Raw genomic sequence first — 20,344 nt, 5'->3', positions numbered from 1 at the left:
TTGCTGTCCTAATCCAGCAAGATTGTTGATAAATCTACTTTACTGAATATTTGGCAAACACAAAACGCGGTACAGCGAGACAGAATGGCCAAAAATATGAGAAAACACAGTCCTCTGACCTTGCAGAAATTACCTGGAAATCATGAACATTGAGAGAAATACCTCACAAGAGCTTATTTCTAACACTAATAGCATTACTGCTGAGTTAAACTTAATACTGGAAAAACAATGACCAAATAGACACCTGTAAACTTGAGGATATGTGGTAGGTCACTCAGGAGGGCGAGTCCTTCAGTTGGCTGCCATCCTCAGTTATCTGGACAATATGTGCAGAATCCATATTCCCTTCAAACATGCCGCTGTTTCTCCCTGAAGGATTTTTCTTTGCTGACTGGTCTCTACGAGGGTTATTTTTGTTGACAAATGCTTGTGTGGGCTGTTATTAGGCATCATTTGCTCTGTATGGAAGCATGATGTTGTTTACATGACGATAAGAAGTGTATTTTTCCACGCTGGATTATTATAATGAGGCAGTCAATAAAATATGAATAAAAGTCATAGGGTGACACAATGGTGCAGCCTCCATCACAGCCCCAAAGAGCTATGCCACCCAGTGGCAGAATGTGGTAGGGTGGCATAATGGTGCAGCACATTAAAGCCGAAAGAACCCTGGCACCCAGTGAGAGGACATGAGCTTGTGCTCTTGATTCGCAACACACTGAATTCACAATCTCGACCTTGCTACTGCAGTGGGGGTGGTGGGGGTGGGGAGAGCAGAGCTGATGGCTGAGTTGTGCCCACAGGGAGGGAGGGAAAATCAGAGACAGAACCCCCCTCAAGGTTTTCTCATGCACTTTGAGACTTGAGGCAGATCTCCTGCCCACCCTCACAGACAGGGTCAGTGCACTCCGCAGGGGGGGGGGGGGGGAAATGTCTCAAAGGGTTTTTTTGTTCCCAGAAACCAAAGGTGAGATTGAATTCCATTTCTTAGTGGGAGATAAGGGATTGCCATTTTGTGAAGTACAGTTGAGTTTAGGCCTCTTCAATGTTGCAGAGTTATCCTTAATCAGACACATCAAGTGGAGGCTGAGCAGTTCCCCACAGGGCAGGAGAAAGAGAGGAGGGTGAGGATAGAATCATTGTCAGAAGACTGGAAGTAGACTAGCAATCAGCCCTGTCAGCCACAGAATGTCCCCTATTGAGGGGTGGGGGAAAAGATGATCCACACAAAGAGAAAATTATAATGTTTTATAAAAGCACTAAATCAAATTTGTGCTGCCTCTGGGTTTTTTTTTCGGATGAATGGATGCATTATCTAGTATGTAGTTTGATACTAGCCCTGTGCTTCATTTACCATGGTGCAATAAAGGGTTATTATTTTATGCTGTGTTGTGGTTTTTATAAAAGGTTCATTAGACTATTTCTAATAGACTGAAAAGCAGGCACTAATTAAAGATAGTTTACTACATTACTCTTAATGACTTGGAAAAGAGATTCTCAATCTAAATATATCTTGCGTTATTTAGATTGTAATGATAAATGTTTAAACATGTCATAACCTAATATTTTCCATTATTATAAGGATATCAGGGACATCATTGTTTCGGCTTGTGGGTCAGACAGTACGTTAATGTTTGTTAGATTTGACATGGGGCAATTATGACATAGCCTCGCTTGAGTACTCCTTCGGCAAATTACAATTGATTTTACGCAACATTGTCGCAACTTTTGCCTTGAGTACGTTGTGTTATCACTTAATCTTGTGGAGGAAGTGGTTAACAGAAAACACGAGGTTTAGTAGAATTGGAAAAGAAACTTTGCCAGAGCGGACATGTATTAATCAGTGTCACAGGTGCTTATAATAGTCCAGCTAATTACTTCATTACTTCCCCCCACTCTGCAGACCAGCTTGTTCATACTGAACAGTGTAAAGTTCCATTACCAGTGCTTACTGTGATGATTTTAACCATTCTGGGAAATCTCTGCAGGCCAGAACAAGTAGTTGCTTGTTTCTCTATTTCACTGGGGACTCCTATTTGTGCATTCAATCGTGTTTAGTAAAATCATATCACAGACTAAATTGTTGATAAAGGGCATATTTTCTTTGTTATATTGCCTTTTAAATACCACTAATATGTGTTTTGCCATTCATTCTTTAATATGCTTTATTTTTTAAAGACGCTGATCTGCCCACACAAAATTGGTAACAACTGTGTGATTGCACTGCCCAAGAATTGCACCCACATTAAAATCAGCAGACCCAAAGCTCACATCATTACCATGGAGGCTAAGCTGTAAGTAGTCCCCTGGGGCTTGTTGTCCTAATGAATGCCAGACCACAAATTAATGAAGTTGCTTTGGAAAAACATTGTGATTTTTAGTCACTGAAGCATCAGTAAATCTGCCAGAACCAGGACAGCTGTTTATAGCTTGTTATGATGTCAATTTGTTTACAAATTAGATTTTCCTTTTTAAAACTTGGTGCTTAGCTGCCACTTCATGTCAGTCATTATGAGCTCAGGATGCTTTCTGATGTATGGAAAGCTGGGAGGGGGTTCATTGCCTGGTGACACCTGAGTTCTTAGACCCCTACCATGGAATCGCATGTAATTTGTTTTCACTGACCCATGCTTCTCGGTGGCAAGAATCTGTGGTTATCCTAATTGGTTCATGTCAGCCATGAAAAGCATAAGCCCCATCTGTCTTCCTTCTCAATGATATCTTTTTGCTCTTTGAAAAGATCCTGGTATCTGTTCTTTAGCAGAACAGAGCCTCTAAGACCTTGACTCAGGAGGGGTGAAAGCATATTGTTCCTTTTGGAGTAAACAGCTATGAGATACAGAAATAAGTCAGGCATAATAAAGAGATAATATGCCCAGGGCAACCCAACAGCTATATTAGCTCAGTGGACTCGATTAGGAGCTTTGGATTTGATTTCTGGGCTCGACTCGTAACTCTCTCCTAGTCTAGGCCAACTTGTCCAGGGAAGTCATGGATAACTGGCTTTGGGGTTCTCCCTGTACTGCTCAAGCACCCTCCCAATGGAAAAGCATTTATTATCATATACAGCATGGAACTTCACTACGCCACTGAAAACAACAGTGGATATAAGAGGCTAACTCAGATGAAAAATAATTACAGAGGTCAAGTGTTAATATATCAAAAAATTGTGTGAATTTTTGAATTAAATACAACTGTTACATAGAAACATAGAAGATAGGAGCAGGAGTAGGCCATTCGCCCCCTCGAGCCTGCTCCGCCATTCAATGAGATCATGGCTGATCATCCAAATTCAGTACCCTGTCCCTGCCTTCTCCCCATATCCCTTGATCCCTTTAGCCTTAAGAAATATATCTAACTCCTTCTTGAATATATTTAATGAATTGGCCTCAACTGCCTTCTGTGGTAGAGAATTCCACAGGTTCACCACTCTCTGGGTGAAGAAATTCCTCCTCATCTCTGTCCTAAATGGCTTACCCCTTATCCTTAGAATGTGACCCCTGGTTCTGGATGCCCCGGCCATCGGGAACATCCTTCCTGCATCTAGTCTGTCTAGTCCTGTTAGAATTTTATAAGTTTTGATGAGATCCCCTCTCATTCTTCTAAACTCCAGCGAGTATAAGCCCAATCGACCCAATCTCTCCTCATACGTCATTCGTGCCATCCCAGGTGTCAGTCTGGTGAATCTTCGCTGCACTCCCTCCATGGCAAGAACATCCTTCCTCCGATAAGGCGACCAAAACTGCACATAATACTCAAGATGTGGTCTCACCAAGGCCCTGTACAACTGCAGCAAGACATCCTTGCCCTGTACTCGAACCCTCTCACTACGAAGGCCAACATACCATTTGCCTTCTTAACTGCCATGCTGATTTCATTTACTGCAAATATATTTACAAATTTATTCATGTGACTGACTTTCTACTAATTAGGCATGAACATTCAGATAATTGCAGACTTCAGATTGGATTTAGAGTCCAAAATATGGATCCTTTGAATTTAAAACCAAACGAATATTGAAACAACCTTTCCTAGTTTTTTCAGGATTTCGATCTATATGGCAAAAATACTTACCCATGTTCCTCAGTATAGGTGAAACCTTGGTAAGACCATATTATAATTTCACCTTTACCAGCAAGTTTACGTAAGGGTCTAGGATTAACACTGCATACCTTCCCTTTACCAAACTACAGGTACCAGAGATCAGGTATCTGAGATGAAGTTCTGTCCTTCTACTCAGGACAGGTTTAGCTGCGATAACCACTATGGTGTTGTAGCCTCCTGGCATTCACTGTCCAGGCTCACAAATGAAGAGTGGAAAAGACATCAGAGAACTTCCACTGCCCATAGAACTATATTTCAGAAAAAAAGGAAGATTAAGGAGATAAAATGAGAGGAGAAATTGTTGGAGGATGGCGGGGGGTGGGGGAGCTGTGAAGGGTTTGAAGACCAAAGTGAAAGCATTTTCTGTGGTATGTAACTAAAACCGATTATCCATGGTCAGATAAGATTGAAGAAATGTTTTTGAAGAAGCTCACAGATGTAAGCCAGTGTGAAGAAATCAAAGAAAGGGATTTCAAAATTCTGATCAGAAATGCATGTAGACAACTTTTAAAAAGGTGAAAACACGATGATTGCTTAAAATTTAGAACATGGTAGCTGCTGAGATTTTTGTAAACAGAGTAATTTCTGTTAGACACCCTGAACTGGCACACTTGGTCCAGTGGCACTATCTTTGACAAAACAGAACATTTTAATATATATTTTGGAAGAAATATCAGAAATAAAGGAAAAATACTTGTATGGCTAATAACTAATTCTTGCTATTTGGAACAAAATCTGTACTTGCATTCACATTTTAAAAAGAATGCGTTATTTATAGGGCTAGTAGAATTTTTCAGTCCCAAATACCTTGGGGTTAATCAAGAATGATTTTATAGGTTTTTTCATCTTTCTGATGTTACTTTTCCCCCAAGTTTTAAAATTACTCAGTTAATTGTTCTTTCTGTGGGTTTTTGACACCGCAAATTCTGCACCAGCTGAAGGGTCAGACTGGCAAACAGTCCCCCCTCCACCCAGCCAGTGCCACACCATGGTTAGCCATATGGAATGTACCAGGGCTTTTTTTACTCTGAGTCACCTGCCTCAGATGTCACACAAGAGAAAATGTATAGAGAATCATGATTGTGAATTCTGGTTGTATCATTTTGTGACACAGTGCAGCGACACACAAATCAAAATGGCATAAGATTTCCTCTGTGGTGCTTTGATTTGCTGTGTCGCTGCTCTGTGCTACACAAAATGATAAAGACAGACTTCACATAACTGACTTCACTCTAACCATTTTCTCTTGTGTGACACTCTAGAGGCAGGTGACTCAGAGCCTATAAAAAATAATGACATCCTGTCATAGATGTATCTCGGGAAGAATTTTGCTCCCCCCGCCTCACAGGTACACCAGTGGATCATTTGTTTCTGTTTTCTAATTTGAGCGAAAATTCTATTTGAATAAAGAATGGTGTAATATTGGTTGAAAATACCAACAGGTTTCCAATATCACCAGAACAGTGAAAGAAGCAAATAGTGTAGATAAGTTTACTGCTAATTGATGAGTATACTGCAGTGGAACTGAGGAGGAACAGGCAGCCTAGAGGTGTAGATACATAAAATAAGGTACAATAAAAGTCAATTCATTTTATTGGACCTGAAATTCCTGTAGGCCCAGACTGCATTCCAAACTACAGGAACTGGGTCATTTAAATGTCTGGGGCAGGTGCATTGCACCACTAAGGCCCAATAAAATCTTTATTATCAACTCAGGAGGTGCATTCCAGATGTTGAATCTCCACCCTGCACTGGCTGGCCCCTCATCAACCCTTAGTGTTGCTACTCCTTCATCACCAGTACTTGGTGCTTCACTCTGTGCTTCTCCCTCATCATCAGTATGATTTCCTGTAGAGTCTGTATCTGATTTTTAGGTGAATTATGCTCTTTTAATGTTCTTTGCCCACCACTAGGTTCTTCTTTTTCTATGAAGAGACCAGATGGGACATTATGGGGATGGATTTTTACAGGGTCTCCTTATCTTCTGCTGTAGCTTTGGCGGAAGTCCACCGCATTCTCGGAGAAACAGCATAAATAACCATTTTAGCCGTTTAGCCCATTTCTCTGAGGTTCCGCCAATCTTCTGCCAAATTGAAAGTAGCAGATTGGGAGATTGGGAGAACCTCTGTGGAAATTCCAGGGGTATAAGTACTTAAGTATACTTATCCCATTTGAGTATGGTATGGTATTGTCATTATATGGGCTGGTGCATGAATATTTTGTTGTAATATATTCTGAAAATCATGCAATATATGATGAATCACACACACACATAGAAAACAGTAATTTTGTGCAACTCCTCCATTTGCCACACTTCCAATGCCTTCCCAACTCTACCTCCTGAATAAGCCAATTAAAGAATTACCTGGTGCTAGTTTTTGATCATATTGTTCACTAGAATGATGTGCTTCCTGCAGTACATTCCCTTTCCCACCATGCCATGTACAATGTAATTTGCACAGCCCTGTTAATTTTTCTTTTTCTCAGCAATTGTCTCTACCAGTGTTCTCCTCAAGGTGTGGCGATTTGGCTGGGGTATGGCTCTGTGGCTCTGGATGTCCTGTGTCATCTTGCCCAAGTGACCTTGGCAGCAAATGCTAGCAGACTGTTTGACTGCCGGGGCCATCACAGCAGTGCCCGATTCTGCCATCACCCGATGTCCACACACGCACTTCCAGCAGAGGTTGCTGCATAGCGATCAGGCACGGAAACCTGGCTGATTTTCTCCTCCATGCCCATGGGTGCTGAGACCACTTCGAGCTCCCCTACACCTGACCCAGCAGAGACATGCAACCTTTTGGAGTGCATGGCTCAGGAACTCACTAGACAAACTTGCTGAGCATTGGAGATAACTTATTTTCATTTCCATCTTACTTGCTACCTCCCTGTTAACATGTCTTTGTGTTTACATAAATCTTTAGCAAATACTGCATGTCCTGCACTCTGTTTTGCAATAATATTCATGCCATACCTTCATGCTTCTTTTTAAATTGACTTCTTCCAGACCGCCAATGAAATCTAATTCTTAGAAAGAGGCACGTTGTAGAATCATGTATTTTCCCAGTTATTTTAGCAGGCATATATTACAATGAAAAAGGGGCATTTCTCCCATTTCCTGAAAAAAAAAGCAAGTCTAGCCCAATGCGTATATACAGGCCTTGACGTATCCATGTGCAAAAGAATTTTAAAAAGGCAATATTGCTAATGGCCTTGGGGCACTGAGGAAAGAATATACAAAAACAATGAGAATATTTTGTTGCCGCTAAGCAAAACAGAATCAGCCTTTATATTTTGAAACATAATCTGCTTGTCTTTATCCTTGTTGGCCAGTCAAAAATTAAAAACAAAACACAAACTCCATCAAATATGATGACATTTGCATTGTGAGAATGAAAGATTATTTCTGCAGCTCTGTGAAAAATACATTCTAGTGATCAAACAGAATTCGACACTGAGGATCCATTGAGGCCACCCAAATAATTAACATTGTGTGTTTGAAAAATTTGAAGCATTCTACAATAGGCCTGTTTGAAAAATGTTGTTGATCAATCACTGCCCCAGCACAATTGCTTACAGTTATGTTTTCCTTCTATGTAGTAACATTTTAAACTATTGTACAGACCTTCAGAATGGTGAGCAGTCAGCAAGCAAATATATGAGTGTTCTGCGTTAACAGGGCAGTGCCCCCTTCTCCCATGTTACAGCAAATGCTGTTCTTCACAAATTGGTGGGTGATTTTCACATGATGGCGGTTGTTAGAATGGTTTATTACTTCCAGTTTAAAAACAGTAATTAGAGTCACCATTGTTCTGTGAAAGCTAAAATTTCTAGCTGTAAGTTTGACTGAAATGTCAAAATTGCTATTTGTTTTTTTGGAAAATTGCACTTAGAACCTTTTGGCTACTGATCTACTAGCCGGTGCTTTTACCTGCCAGTGAATGTATTTTTTATTGCCAGCTATAACCATACAAGTCAAAAAAAAAACTTTTACATACAATAGAGAATTAATCTTCTGCTTGCAGAGCAGGTCAAGTGTGAGACTTGCTCGTAGGTAGCAGGTGAACAGTTCTTATCCAATGTTCACGCAATAAGTCACAGGCAAGGTGTGCACTAGAGCAGGAAACAATTTCATCATGTTTGATATTTAGCCTCAAGGCATACAACATGTTCGGAGGTGCCTTGTGGGAAAGAAGGAGTTAATTAAATTACCATATGTTTAGTTTGAATCCTGTCTTAGGCCTGTCAGGTAATAGACAACATGCCTGAACTTGAGGCAGGAAATCAACTGTGCATTAGCTGTGTTTTGTGGGGAGGCATATTACAATGTGCAATTGAGTTGGCAACTCTTTAGAGAATACAGAGATAGTTCCTATAGGTTTTGAAGCACCATTTGATAGCATGGTGTCTCGATACGTGAGATATTCTGGTGTTGGGTAATAAGTGAAAAATTATTGTATGATATTAACGTGACATTAATTCATTGATAGTTTGATTGACATGAAACACACTAATGAATTTTGATGATGTAACAGGTACCTTGGCCATTTGAAAAGACTAGCTTTACCAGTATTTTTCTATTGTTTGAATTCTAAAAGCTAACACTATTTGACTGAACCAAGTTATTTTTTCTCCTTCCCTCCCCCCCCCCCCACTTTCTCCCACAACTAAAGGCCAAAGGCAAAAGAGCCGGCGCCTGTCCCTGTCTGTGTTACAGGAACTGTCACATCACCTGAATCATCTTCCCTCAGCCAAATCATGGTGGATTCCGCAAGCGCAGTCTCTGCAGATCAGGCTAACAAATCAAAAAATGACACCGCACAACTACCAACAGCCCCTGGAGCTTGTAAACTCCAGCCGCCACAGGCAGAGAGCAGCTGGCAGAGGGAGGAGAAAAATGCTCTGGTGAGTAAATCATTGTTAAATAGCAACAACGGATGTTTCAGCAATCAAATCTGCCAATAAGTAAATAATTATGGGTGAACACCTGGTTTTTGTACTGAAGAGCTCACCTGCCACAGGCACAGTTGACGCAAACTATAGCCTATAAAAGTTTACACACTTGCAGAACAAGCCTGAGATTCTTCTATATGGATGAGTTAGGAATTTATAGAACAAACAGCTCTGTATCGTCATTTATATTAATCAGATTTAAAACAGTCTAAAGCTTTGCTGAGTGTCCTGAAACTGTATCGTTACTGATGAAATGATACAAAATGTTTTTCCTCAAATGACCCTTCGTGTGGGGGTGGAAACAGGTTTATTTGCATGCTTTGATTTTTTTTCAAACATTCTTTGTGTTTGAGCCATGACAGTGAGTGTCAGCAATCTGTTCAATCAAAAGCATCACAACCAATCCTAATCCTGTCCTGCACACACACCCACACAAGTTTCAGTTACTGGATAGCAATCAGAAGCAGAAATTCAGGGTCATATTTTTTTTTCTCCTTTCCTTGCCCAGGGACACTGACCCCCAGCTGTAGTGTTCCAACTGCGCCTGTGGCGGAGGTCAGTTAACTCAGTGCAGATCAGAGATCAATCTGCAACCTTCTGGCCTGTATGGCTTAATACTATACCAGATACTGCCTTTCCCCACTGAACTATTGAGGGAGCTTTTGTTGTATGCTGTTGTAAGTGTACACTCCTTAAAGACGGTGTACAAATTTAACATCAAAGATAAAATAATGCTGCGTATCCTTGATTTACTGAAGATGAATTTGAATTAAGACCACTGCTGTGGTCCTCTGCATTTAAAAGATGTAATTTATACTGTAATTGGATAGGCATTTAGGGAGAGATATTTCAAAGCTTTTGCTTGACAGGAAAGTTATTTTCTGAGCACTTTTACTGGAGGTTCAGTGTGAAGGTCATTGAGGTTTTTCTCTTACTTTTCTATAATAATTATACACATTAATGTTCTTTAAAACACAGCTGTCTTCACGGGTCAATAGACTTTCTTGTGTGCTACTAGAACAGTCACAATCAATCATAACTGCTTTTTTAAGATTCAGTCTTCCAAACAATACTGAGTTTTCTATAATGTTTCAAGAGCTCATTGCTATTTTGTCGTATTTGTGAATGTCCGTAATGCAGCACGTGGAAGCACAGAGGGACAGAACTCAGAGTTGGGATTGAAATGGTTTTGACAAATTTAGATGTTATAATATTGATCCAGATGTATAAAGGAATTATGAAAGTTCACCATGTCATGTATGTGTGTTAGAAAGTAACAGTGTACGATGTACTTCTGTGGAGCGCTTGATGGTTTTGATATTGATTGCTGCCAATTTCATTCTGCCCTAGCAGCTGCAGATTGTGGTCCAAGATAGATCTTATTTTCTTTGGAAAAGAAGGGACTTTGAGATGACCTAATTGAAATTTTCAAGATTCTGATGGAGTTCAACAGAGCTAATCTAGGAAAGTTGTTCAAGAGGGTGACGAGCACAAGTGCCAGCAACAAAAGTTTAAAATAAATACATTAGGATTAAATCAGGCTGAGCTTTATTTTATACAAAAGGTAATTGACTTGTGGAATAGTTGCCAGTGATGCCGTTGAAGTAGACAATAGAAATTGATTTAAGAGACAATTAGATCTGTTTCTGGAGACAAAATGGATTGAGGGACATTGTCAGAAGGCAGTTAGGTGAAGCTGATTAATCAAACAGAGACAAGCTTGTTGGGACCTAAATGGTCTTTTGCTGTTCCTCAAAATTCTGACATCTATTGTGGAGGTAAGAGGTCAGTGGTGGTCACTGCAGTGTTGGTGGTAGTTCTTGTGGATAAGGGAAATCTATAAGCAATTTCACATCCGCCAACAGGCATTGGTAAAAAAATACCAATATTAAAGGATGGATAGTTACAGTTTCCCACATTCATAAATATAGGTGAATCCATCCAATATACCTTATAGAGTGATTTTGCACATACTAAAACACAAGAACTGCTACCAATAAGGGAAGAGAAAAGGTGGAAAATAAATGCAAAGAAAGAAATATAGAAGGGGACATGAAAGAAAGAATAAAAAGATACCGTAAAGGAGGAATGGTGTGTATACTGTTGAAGTAAAATGTCCACACAAGTACTAGTTTCTGAGGTGGCCTTAGTCCGAACAAGCAATAGCACACATGGGCATTTTATCTTGCACCAGTCATTTTTGTAAATTGGAACATAACTGGATAATGAAGGATTATAGAGAAAGATACTAAAGTTGATTTAACCAGGATTAATTTGTCTTTAAAGTTTTAATGAGTTCTCCTTTAAACCTTGTGTCATATGCATTGACTGTATATACCCAGCAATGAATCTGGCCCAGGTATGATTCATTTGTAATACAAATCCTAGCTTGCATTAGAGGATTTTTTTTTTCTAATTTAATTTTTTTTTGCAGTTGGTTTTCTAGAGCCTGTACAGATATAATGGATACTGTTAAATCTTTATTACTTCTTGGAATTAGAAATGATTACTAGGGTAAATGCTGTGATCTCCCACTTGCAGCGTTAAGCTACACTTGAAGGAAGTGCAGGTCAGAGAATTAGGGCTACAACCCCATTTATGATATGCTCCCTTTGAGTGCCATTCAATGCTGGGAACGGGGATCATTGAATTTACTTAATTAGGTAGAGTTGTTAGTTTAGGTGTGCTAATGGCAGGCCTACACCACTTCAGTCCTGCACGTCCACACAGCGGGGCCTACAGACAGCAAAAAAAACCAACCATTATTTTAAAAATTCTGTTTGGGGTTTATTCCATTAGCATTTGTTTTTTTTTCCCCTTTCTTCTACTGGACAACGTGCTGGGAAATAATAAACATTCCTACTTTGCACCTAGTGATATCTTCAAGCACTTCCAGGCAAAGTAAACCATGAGCCGCATACCGTGCAGAGCACCGCCTCCCTCCTCTGCAGCACATCTCAAGCTGAGAAGAGTACCTCTAAAGCATGAATGTGATCTCTCCATTGCATGATGCAGCCTATCCTTATGAGCTCTATGAGTAACTTCTTTGCAATTTCTCCCGCATCACATACACTGTTCCCTGACTGCGAAGGCAGGCAGGCAACATACTTCAGTGCTTCTGTCAACGCCTCTCTTGAACTAAACAATCGGAGGTATATGGGAGCAATCTTCAGTAAGTGCCAATCCTTTTTTCTCTGCTGCTCCGTGACATGCCAAGTCGAAATCAGCAGCGCAAAACATGGGGAATTACAGAAAGAAATCTGCATCCTAACACTCGGATAGATTTTCGTCTTCACTGCATGGGCAGTAATCTAATAGAGCTGATCATCCATCTGTTATAGAACCCATCCAATATTCATTCCACAATGCTCAGATAGGCACTTGGCATTGATGTTAGTGCTAATACAAATAGGGCAAATAGACTCATGACCTCAGAAATTCTGCTTTCGAAAAATTGAAGTACATCTCCAGATTGGTGGGATTTCCATTCACCAGCATTTCCACTTACACGGAAGGTGTTCCAGCCTTAGGTCACGGTGGGTTGCTGTGGGTCACATGACAGAAAATAGATCGGATGATGTATTTCCACCATTTTAATAGGATTAAAATTTGCCCCTTCATATACGGGCAACCATAATATATATCATCCCATCACTTCCGGCAGAAAATAGCAGAGGCTTGAAAAAAGGGAAGGAGCAGGGCAGAGCACATCCCCGACCCATTGCTCACCCCTACTTGCCCCAGTTCCAGAGAAAAATCAATGGAGGAAGGGCAGGAAATCCCAGCCTTGCATTTTACCTTAAAAGGAGAGAATATATTTGGCCTTAGAACTGACCTTGCAATGTAGCAAGAGTTCGTTTCTCTTTGTTTAGATATTGGAATTAACTTTTGTGAAATGTCACAACTGAGCTGAAGTTTCTGTTCCGCCAGCTAAAATATAATATACCAGTTCTTCTGCAAATATAAGATTATATAATGGCGTATATTTTTTTCCCCCAATAATGTTCCTGTTTTTTTAGTCACAGATACTGTAATAACTTAAAAATCTGTATTTTTAAATTAAAAATCTGCTTTTGATATCAGTGCCATAAAACCATGGTTTAGGTGGGCCCTGCTGACATCCAAACTTCTTTAATATTAAAAAAAAAAGCCTGAAAAATGGCTAAGTTCAATTTGAGCCTGAATCTGCCGTGTCTGATATTTACAGGTTGCATTCCATGTCCCTGCCATGACCATGACTTTGCATCATTGAATATTGCAGAGATCCTAGTGCAGGTCCAAGAGATGCCAGAGCCTCTCCGAATTGTTTGTAGTATTAAAGGCAGATAACTAATTCTAATTGAAATATAAAAGTAATTATACACAATGGTATAAACAGAATGCCCAGTGGAGAAATGTGGAATACTGAATTTATTCCACTTGTGAGGAAGGCCTTAATAACTCATCTGTGAATTGTACACTCGGGAATTATCAAATCTAACTCACTTGTGGAATAAGTTCTGTATTCCATAGTTCCCTATTGAGTATCCTATATTTATACTACAGCTGCACATTTACATCTGTTATGTATTTGCAGCTATTTTCGGTAAATGTTTCAAAGCGATATGTGGGGTGGGTAGTCGTTTTAGTGTAAACTGTTACATCAAGCTTGGTTTAAAAAAAAACGATTGCATATATGGTACTTGATCCCAAAGGGTTGCCATGAAGGATATGAAAGAATGCTTTCAAGATTGAACCCTTGTGAATCCTTATTGACAGGGTCTGTATATCACATCAGTTGGGCAGCTGCCTAGAGAACTTGGAGAACTGGGTTCTAATCCAAGAAAATTATGTTAAATTGTAAATATCTCTTGTGTCAGATAGGAAACGTTTATTTTTTTTTTAAACTTAACTCCGTTCCCTAGCCACTGACTCCATCCCTCTCCCTAACATCTGTCAGAGGCTGATCCAGACTGTTCACAACCTTGGTGTCATATTTGACCCTCAAATGAGCTTCCGACCACACATCCGCGGCATAACTAAGACCGCCTATTTCCACCTCCGTAACATTGCCCATCTCCGCCCCTGCCTCAGCTCATCTGCTGCTGAAACCCTCATCCATGCCTTTGTTACCTCTAGACTTGACTATTCCAACGCACTCCTGGCTGGCCTCCCACACTCTACCCTACGTAAACTTGAGGTCATCCAAAACTCGGCTGCCCGTCTCCTAACTTGCACCAAGTCCCATTCACTCATCACCTCTGTGCTCGCTGACCTACATTGGTTCCCGGTTAAACAACGCCTCGATTTCAAAATTCTCATCCTTGTTTTCAAATCCCTCCATGGCCTCGCCCCTCCCTATCTCAGTAATCTCCTTCAGCCCCACAACCCCCCCGAGATATCTGCGCTCCTCAAATTCTGCCCTCTTGAGCATCCCTGATTATAATCGCTCAACCTTTGGTGGCCGTGCCTTCTGTTGCTGAGGCCCTAAGCTCTGGAACTCCCTCCCTAAACCTCTCCGCCTCTCTCCCTCACTTTCCTCCTTTAAGACGCTCCTTAAAACCTACCTCTTTGACCAAACTTTTGGTCATCTGCCCTAATTTCTTATGTGGCTTGGAGTCAATTTTTTGTCTTATAACACTCCTGTGAAGCATTTTGGGATGTTTTACAATGTTAAAGGCGCTATATAAATACAAGTTGTTGTTAACTAGATGATAGGTGAGTAATTGCATGTGAAGTACTTTCCTATACTTATCTTTTACTTTATGTTTAAATGGTACGCTTGCTATGATCCTAGTTTAGAATTGAGAGTAAAAAACACTCTGGATATTGAAATTCACTTGTACTACAATATAAATGGCAAATACAAATCTCCTGCCATTTTCTGTGATGAAGAACAATTGTTAGAATATCTCTACCATAAGCAAATTTCCCAAACTTTTCACACGGGTGTGATAATATTTGTAAAATAAATGAATACACTCACCTTTTCTCCTCTCTGCATGCACCTCATTCAGTCTGCTAACACAGGCCTACAGTCCTGATTCGAGGCTATGTCATATGGAGCCGTGTCTGCTCCTACTGTGACAGTAAAAACTGATGCACAGGTTATTTTGCTGTAAATGCTATATTCGAATGTTTTCAGCTTTAACAGGAAAGAAAGACTTGCATTTATACAGCGCTTTTTATGACCTCAGGACGTCCCAAAGCACTTTACAGCCAATGAAGTACTTTTGAAGTGTAGTTACTGTTGAAATGTAGGAAACACGGCAGCCAGTTGGCGCACAGCAAGCCCCCACAAACAGCAATGTGATAATGACCAGATAATTTATAATGTTGATTGAGGGATAAATATTGGCTAGGACACGGTGACTAGGGGGCACGGTGGCATAGTGGTTAGCACTGTTGCCGCACAGCGCCAGGGACCCGGGTTCAAATCCGGTCTCGGGCGACTGTCTGTGTGGAGTTTGCACATTCTCCCTGTGTCTGCGTGGGTTTCCTCCGGGTGCTCCGGTTTCCTCCCACAGTCCAAAGATGTGCGGGTTAGGTTGATTTGGCTATGATAAATTGACCCTTAGTGTTAGGGGATTAAATACGTGGGGTTACGGGGATAGGGTGGGATATGTGTCGGTGCAGGCTCGATGGGCCGAAATGGCCTCTATCTGCACTGTGGGGATTCTGTGAGGACACCAGGGATAACTCCCCTACTCTTTTTCGAAATAGTGCCATGGTATTTTTTACGTCCACCTGAGAAAGCAGACGGGGCCTTGGTTTAATGTCTCATCTGAAAGACAGCACGTCCGACTGTGCAGTGCGCCCTCAGTACTGCGCTGGAGTGTCAGCCAAGATTTTTGTGCTCAAGTCTCTGATGTCGGACTTGAACCTTCTGACTCGCAGGTGAGAGTGCTACCCAGTGAGCCACAGCTGAGATGTAACAAGGAAACATGTGTTCTAACCAATTAAAGGCAACTTTAGGACTGATGTCAGGAAGTTTTTCGCCACACAAGGGGGGTGAAATTCACCTATGCCAATAGCACAAAACAGGCTCATAGCGAATCGGCAGCCCGTTTTAAACCGCACCCAGTCAATGGAAAAGAAAATTGGGCGCAGTGTAAAACAGGCTGCTGATTCGCTATCATACTACTGGCGAAGACCAATTTCACCCCCAAACAGTGATCAACACATGGAATGGACTTCTGAGTAGAATAATGGAGACAAAAACCCTGGAATTATTTAAGGAAGAAGTGGGGAGACTAGCGTCTTTCAGGGTGGAGGCACTAAAATGGGCTGAAGGGCCTGTCTCATCTGTATTTACTTTGTTATCTTGGGAGATGAATACAGAATTTAAAAAAATATACTGCTTCAAATCTCCTGCCCACTTTAGGGAAAGAAAAACCTATCTTTAACTGCATTAGTTCCTACTGTAGGCTGCAAATATGGTACAACTGTCCAGCTTATGGAATATACACTTTGAAGTTACACTGAGCGAATATTAGCGTATGAACACTTAATGCATTTGTATGAAATTAATTTATCTGCTTTGTAACAGAACCATTAACCCATTTATTTTAAACTGGTCAATGCCACTGTTAAATTAATAGATTTTAAAAATATGAACAGCTTAAATATTTGCGTGCTAATAATCACACAGTGTAATTTCAAGACCTGGGAATATATCTTTTTTATATGTACATGTTGCGTTTACTGCTAAAACATTAGACCACTGCCATGATTCACTGGTGAGAGATTCTTTGTTCCGGTTAGGACTAGAGGTCAGGTAGCTCACATGACATAATCCAAGAATGGAAATGTATTTTCAACCCCTCTTGTTTTGTTGTCTGCGATAAAGCTGAACAGCTTGGGTCTGTTAGTAAAATCTCTCCACAGATGTTTCATGTATTTATTGAATAAATTACCATCATAAGAAAAAAACAATAGAACGCGTTTAACCCAAATCTTAACGGCATTACATTCTTCTAATGAGAAATTAGGAGAATATACAATGTGAAATCAGTTAATTTTCTCATTAATCATTAATTTCATTAATGAAAAAAAGATTTTCTCCCTCCATTCGGGCCACATGATTTATATACATTCTTACATTCCAGTAATATTTGGTTCTCTGTCCAATTCAGTAACACTACCAGGCGCATGCTTCATGACTGCGATTGAAGAAATGACAAGTTAAAACATCAGCAAAGTTAAACAATATGGAAACAATTTGATCACAGCAATCAAATTACAGGCAAAGGAATTTTTTCAGCCAAGAGAACTACAGCAGCATTATTTGACAGTTGTAAGCACACAACCTCAACCGCCTTTTAGTGAACAGCTTATTTATGCGGGGGGGGGGAGGCGGGGGAGGAGGTTCTTTTTGTCCCCCTCAACTTTCTCCCTTCCTTTACTAGAAGACATTGGCCCGGAATTTGCGGTTAGCAGCGAAGCGATGGCGATCGCCGCTGACCTTGAAGAAAGCTGCCCACAAATATCTTGCGATCTCCGTGGCGGAAGCTTTAGCTTTCTCATCCTTAATTGATTATAGCGCTGTCAAAAGGGGATCCCCATGGTAGAGCGGCAGTGATGTCATTAAGCAGCCACTCACACTGAAGAATTCTCACAGCAAACTAGGAAATAAAAAGCACTGATAATTCAATTTTTTTTAATTTTACAGAAAGTGAAATAAAGATTGAGACATCCACATGGGTTTAAGGTAGAAGCTGAAATATCATTCAATTATCTTTTATTATTTTAAAAATCTAGGCCCATCATTTGCGATCGGAGGCCTCCCGCAGGCGGATGTCTCCGACCTGTAAAGAATCTACGCATTTACCTGGTGGCCCAGGAGGTACGGAGGCTTGCGATCCTGGGCCTCTCCGGGTACGCACGGGCAGAGGCCCACATATCCCAGAGGCGCACGCAATTCACAAGTGCCCCTGGAATCACGTGGGCCGGCCCAACCAATAAAAGAAGGAAGTCCCCATTCATACTTATGGGAATTCCATATGTATGGAACTCCCATAAGTATAAACAGGGATCATTTAAAAAATACACAAATACATGAAATAAATTTTAAAAATTACATATTTAAAATTAATTAAAATGCCATTTAATTAAATATTTTAAACAAAAATTAATTTTTTTGAAAAAATAATGTATATGTTTTAATGGTGCTAAAAATAAACTTACCTTATTGGACAGGGTTTTTAATGTATAAATGAGTGCTAAAATTTTATTTTTCTGTTTTTTAAAACCAGGCGTAAGACTTTCACGGGCATTCAGCGGGCGGAGGTTGGGCAAGTAGCGCAACTCTCCACCCGCAGAGGCCCATCTCCCGGGGATGCAGAGGATCTGTCAAGAAGATTCTTGACAGATCACAAGTTCCGCGTTTTAGTGCATACGCATCGCAGGCCTAAACCCGAACTTACGCGGCCCCTACGGGTGCGTGCACACCTCGTACGCGCCCATAGGGGTTGCAGAATATGGCCCCTAGTAATTATTTATCATCATGGAGAAATTTGACATTACACAAATATAAAATTAATTTTTCAGGGCTAGAATGGTTGTTCAGCAATCAATACGCCGTTAAAAATCCCAGTTACATCTATTCCAACAAGGATTAACTTTTTATGGGGTGTTTAAACAGCGATATTAGAGCGGAAAAGATTACGGGGCAGAAATTCCTCCCCAAACGCGTGAGTACGGAAGGGGCACTCACGCGTCTGGCCGGAGGAAATGCCGGTTTTCAGCATGCACAGCGCATGAGCTGAAAACCGGCATTTCCTCTCCTCTAATCCAAGAGGTGAAGAGTCTAGTGCGTGCGCTGTAGGGGGCAGCGCGTGCGTCTTGGATTTCCTCCGTTTTGGGGGATTTGCGCATGTGTAAAGGCCTCCGGTCTTTACGTTTGTAAAAAGCACACGTAAGTATTTATTTTTACAGGTAAGTGGTGTTTTAGTGTAATTTAGAATTTTTTTTCCCACAGGTTTATTATTTTAAAGAATCTACAATAAGGTAAGTTTAGTTTTAGACCCTTTTCATTAAAAATTTATTTTTTTCAACAAAAAAATTATTGTTTACATTTTTTTTTTAACTTATTTATACTTAATTTAATGATTGGGATGTTTTTTAAATTTTTATTTAAAGTTTAAATAGTGTTTTGGGCCCCTGTAGTTTTCATGAGTTTGACAGTTCTTACTCTCAAACTCATGAATGAACCTTCCCCTCCCCTGATTGGTTGTACAGTGCTCACCTGATCCCAGCCGGCACATCGCACTAACTACGCCGCTGGATCAGGTAAGCACTGCGCGCTGACATCTGAACCGGGCCTGTCACAGGAAATGCAAGCAGGCCTGGGCTTCAGATGTCAGCGCGCAGGGTGAGTGCAGATCGGGGGCTTGCACGCGCGGCAAGCCCCCGACACCAAGTTCTGGGCCTACGTTTTCGTCAGTTCAACTGATTTCATTGATTGCCGGCTATGGGGAGTTCCACAGCGCAGCCTGTGACTGACCGCAACGTCAGGATTTCCGCGTTTATCTGCACATGCGGTTACGGTCAGTTTCAGAGGGGTAATGACGGCGAACGCTGACAGTTTCGCCGGCATTACCACGCAAAATCCGGGCCGTGAGGTCAAGTTTTTAGATTGGTAATCAGGCATGACCAATCAGAAAATTGGGCGGAGATCTGTATTACCATATCTTTGCCGAATTTAGCGTAGGGAGGTCAGGAAGCCCTCGCCTAAAACAGGCAGGAATTTCACTGTAAAATTTAAATAAGTTACGGTCACATAGTTTTGATGTGCACACAATTTGCTGATGTTCATGTCTGCATTATGCTGAATAACCTACCTGCCCATATAAAATGAGCATCTTGGGTGACTAGAGTCCGATCTAAGACCAGATGCACAAGTTCGTTCAGAGCCAAGATTCAACGAACAATTTTCAGGCCATTTCTGCACCATTTTTCTTGTGTTTTTTTCCCTCTTATCATCACTAAGGTTTTCAGGAGTATTTGTGCCAGTTGTGCCACTGTTTTATTTCCAACAGCTCCATTAGTGCCATAATGGGTTTCCTCAGGGGTATGCCCCCGAAAGCTATGTATTTTGGAGGAAGAGAAGGGTCAATGGATGGATGCCAGGTAGGTCAGACTGCACCAGAGCCCTCTCAACCCATCCACCAGTAGCCCCACACATATAGTCAGAGGCTCACATACCTGCACTTGTCAGAGGAACTAGTGCCTGGAGAAGTTCCGATTTACAAGGGACTCGGATGACAGAGTTATGTTGCATGCTCCAACCATTCACATGCTGCAAGCCCCT

General features: G+C 40.9%; 1 protein-coding gene across 3 annotated transcripts in view; it reads left to right on the top strand.

Moving 5' to 3' along the window:
• The window catches only part of LOC147113393 (uncharacterized), a 374,107-nt gene that overhangs the window by 217,261 nt on the left and 136,502 nt on the right, over positions 1-20,344 (top strand). For all 3 annotated transcript variants that reach the window (XR_015079196.1, XM_085994401.1, XM_085994400.1), the window contains 2 exons: positions 2,179-2,294; positions 8,775-9,006. Coding sequence is in view for 2 of the 3 variants with exons in the window: in XM_085994401.1 (XP_085850527.1) it covers positions 2,179-2,294; positions 8,775-9,006 (348 nt within the window). In the remaining variant the exon portion in view is untranslated. The remainder of the gene's footprint in view (positions 1-2,178; positions 2,295-8,774; positions 9,007-20,344) is intronic.

The sequence above is a fragment of the Somniosus microcephalus genome, chromosome 8 (genome assembly GCF_052327205.1).
Source record: "Somniosus microcephalus isolate GS21.2 chromosome 8, FLI_Smic_1.0, whole genome shotgun sequence".
Taxonomy (NCBI): domain Eukaryota; kingdom Metazoa; phylum Chordata; class Chondrichthyes; order Squaliformes; family Somniosidae; genus Somniosus; species Somniosus microcephalus.
The sequence above is the reverse complement of the archived record's forward strand: the minus strand, read 5'-3'. Positions and strand labels throughout refer to the sequence as shown.